The 3,245-nt window shown below is 48.0% G+C and overlaps 1 protein-coding gene across 1 annotated transcript; it reads left to right on the top strand.

Moving 5' to 3' along the window:
- The first annotated feature begins 413 nt into the window (after positions 1–413).
- LOC145415382 (uncharacterized) lies at positions 414–1,370 on the top strand. The gene has a single exon (XM_080284666.1). It carries the CDS (start codon positions 414–416, stop codon positions 1,368–1,370), a length of 957 nt encoding a protein of 318 aa, XP_080140792.1.
- The last annotated feature ends 1,875 nt before the right edge of the window (positions 1,371–3,245 follow it).

Below are 3,245 nucleotides of genomic sequence, written 5' to 3'. Positions count from 1 at the left end.
ATACCCCTGTAGTTAGGCAATCTTCTTATCATCTTTCGGCCATACTCTTGTTATTCATCAAGAGGTTATATATATATTTTAACGAGTATAATAAGAGTAGAGTAAGTGCTTGGCCTACCGTACGTCGACTTTTTGTAACGTCCTGGAGCATAATTAAGTTTCATCGCTACCGTAAAAGTTGATCAATCACTTTCTCTCGGTTCGCAGGTCTAGTTATGTGAGAAAAGCTGTGATATTTAAAAAAACATCCCCGTTGTACAATGAGAACTGCCTACCTGTGATATATAGCGCGGAGAGAGGCCGGTATGAAGCTAGTGACGCGAGGAGTGTGAGGGTTTGGAACCATGGCAGGGTGGGGGAGTGCTTTACCGGGCGGGCAGAGGCCAGTGTGTGGGTGTAGCAGGTAGACTAGTATGGGTCAGTGCCAGTATTGTCGTCGTAACTCCTCCCTCTCCACCTCTGATCCAATAGACATGTCGCCAGACAAGGTGGTTGGCATCAACGGTCACCAGAGGGAGGCCATGCAACACGTCGGCTCGGACTCCGCACTGGACTCCGGGCGGAGCTACTACGAGGATGGAAGCTGCAGGGATGAAGCCCCAGGGAGTCACAGCAGTGAATCCTCTGGTAAATACAGCCTAAGGGAGTCACTGACCAGCTACGGGGACTGTGAGCGAAGGGGGCTGACAGTGGAGCAGGGGGAACACTCTGACCTCCACAGAGACGACAGGTCCGGGGAGGGTACTTCAACTGGTGAGGATGACCTGCGGCCACTGCAGATTATCTTCAGGGGTCGGAAGGTGTCTCGTAGCTCTATCAGCAGTGATCGTGGCTCCATCAGCTCCATTTCCTCCGTTGCTGCTGTTCTACAGGAGCGCATCGGCAGGTCATCCTCCCTCAAGATCCGGCGTCCTAGGGGTGAAACAGAGTTGAACCCGGGATCAACAGGCCTGGTGGTTAAACAACCTCGGCGGGCCGTGTCCCTCAGGTTGCCCCGCAGCCACCGCCGGAGGCATGAGGTGGACACCAACCTGCCCACCATATATGTGGAAGAGTCACCACGTGCCCGCAGCCACCATGGCCGGGAGGTCGTGCGCAAGTCCTCACTTCGCCGGGCACTGTCCCTCCTCAGCATCAACTCCCTGCGTCTGGACTCCCCAGCCAGACAGAAGCCACAGAAACCAGTGCAGAAAATCCTTCGACAACCCCGGCGACGACACAACACCGTGCGAGGCCTTAGTGGCATGGCGATAGACTCTGCCAACCAGCCCGTGTTGCTGCACCGCTCCAACACCGTGTACTATCCAACTGCTGCCACCATGCGCCAGACCTACGCCAACAGACGCACCTACAGCGAGAACATGAGCTAGCGGCGTCATCGTGGCCCCAGCATGGGTGGCTCCTGGTACGGCGGGATGGCCACGTCCCCCTCCAGGCGCTCCCACCCATCTAGGGCCACGTCTCCACTCACTACCGTACTCTAGTCACAGCCATTTTTTATACCATCGCCTCTGCTTGATACTTTAATACTATCACCATATACTACCATACTCCAGTCATCAACACATTCTCATATATGGTAGATATTTTAAAAGCTGTCGCCATATTCTACCACACCCTTGTCACCATCATATCTGGATACCTTCACCCTTACTAGGTACTCTAATACCATCACCAACCCATCCTTTTGAACCGTTTAGGCAGCGGACGTCTTTTATATTTTATTCTTTCTCCACCGATGCTGTTTCATTCACCTTAGAAGAAAATACGAGCATGTGAAAGGAAAAAGAAAATTGAATGTAAAGTTGAATCTAATCCCTCTAGTTTGTAAAGAATATCCCAGGGTGAACAGTGTGGCTGGAGCAAGAATTAAATATACTGTACGTCCGTGGGCTGAAAGGGTTATAAGCGTCACCTTCATCACTTTAACATCACCACCACACTCTCATCATCATTGCCATTCCCTAATATCATCACTATCACCATGACCACACTGTATTCTCCACCACCACCGTAGCTTCAACCTTACCATACTGTAGGCATCATCTTACTCTTACCATATCTGCCATCCTTTCACCACAACCACAACCATACAGTGCTCAGACCTCAACATTACCATCACCATACCCTAGCACCATCACCACCACCATCATACTCTAACATCATGACCCTCACCATACTCAAATGCCATCATCACCACCATACTCAGACCAGCATCGTCATCACACCAGCACCACCTCTAACACCATCTCCACCAACATACTCTAACCATCACCACCACCATACTTTACCACCATCACCATCTAACACCATCATCCACCACCATAACCTAACACCTTCACTCTCTAATCACTATCACTATACTCTAACACCAGCCACCATACTTTGTCACCATTACCATCATACTATCACCCTCACCACTTTAATTTAACACCATCAACCACCACTATAGTCACCCTCACCACCACCACCATACTCATCCACCATACTGTATCACCACTAGCCACCATCACCACCACCATACTCTTACGCCATCATCATACTCATTGCCCTATCAGCTGATGTTCACTGACTCCCATGCACTTCCTTCTCCTTACCGTCTCCCATGATTTCTTCTCATCTCCCATCATTTCCATCTCTCCAAAATACCCAACTCTAATTCTCTTTAGGGCGAGGACATTTGTCGTTTTAATCTTGTTACCTCCGGACGATTTTATTCAGCTTAGGAGAGACTTTTCGAACTGAAACTTTAATATACACCTTTCATTAACCCCTTCAGTACAAGACGTCTCACCTGAAGATAAAAAAAAGTCTAGAAAAAAAGCAAAATAAATAAATAAATAAAAGAATATAAAATGTCGTCGGATTGAAGGGGCTGAACTTCTAAACCTTCATATTTAATGTTAGAAATATTAATCTTGTGTTGATCAGGTTAATGAAGGAAGGATCTTACCTGATGCTTGTAAAGTCTCTCCTACGTTGAAGAAGATCATCTAAAGGAAGCAGGAATTAAATGAAACACGTCGTCGAAGTGAAGGAGTTTAATCCATATTCACAGTTGAGAGAGAGAGAGAGAGAGAGAGAGAGAGAGAGAGAGAGAGAGAGAGAGAGAGAGAAACATATAGGCAAGGTCAACTGTGCAGCCAGAATATTTCACTTTTGATCTCTGGCGCCAGATTTTGAAAGTGGGAGTTTAAGGCCTGGATTCTGGTTGACTGGTGAAGCTCCCTAGCACCTTTTCCTTA

This window comes from Coenobita brevimanus, chromosome 102 (assembly GCF_032717465.1).
Source record: "Coenobita brevimanus isolate Jiangsu-jjx chromosome 102, ASM3271746v2, whole genome shotgun sequence".
NCBI classification, from domain to species: Eukaryota; Metazoa; Arthropoda; class Malacostraca; order Decapoda; family Coenobitidae; genus Coenobita; species Coenobita brevimanus.
The sequence above is the reverse complement of the archived record's forward strand: the minus strand, read 5'-3'. Positions and strand labels throughout refer to the sequence as shown.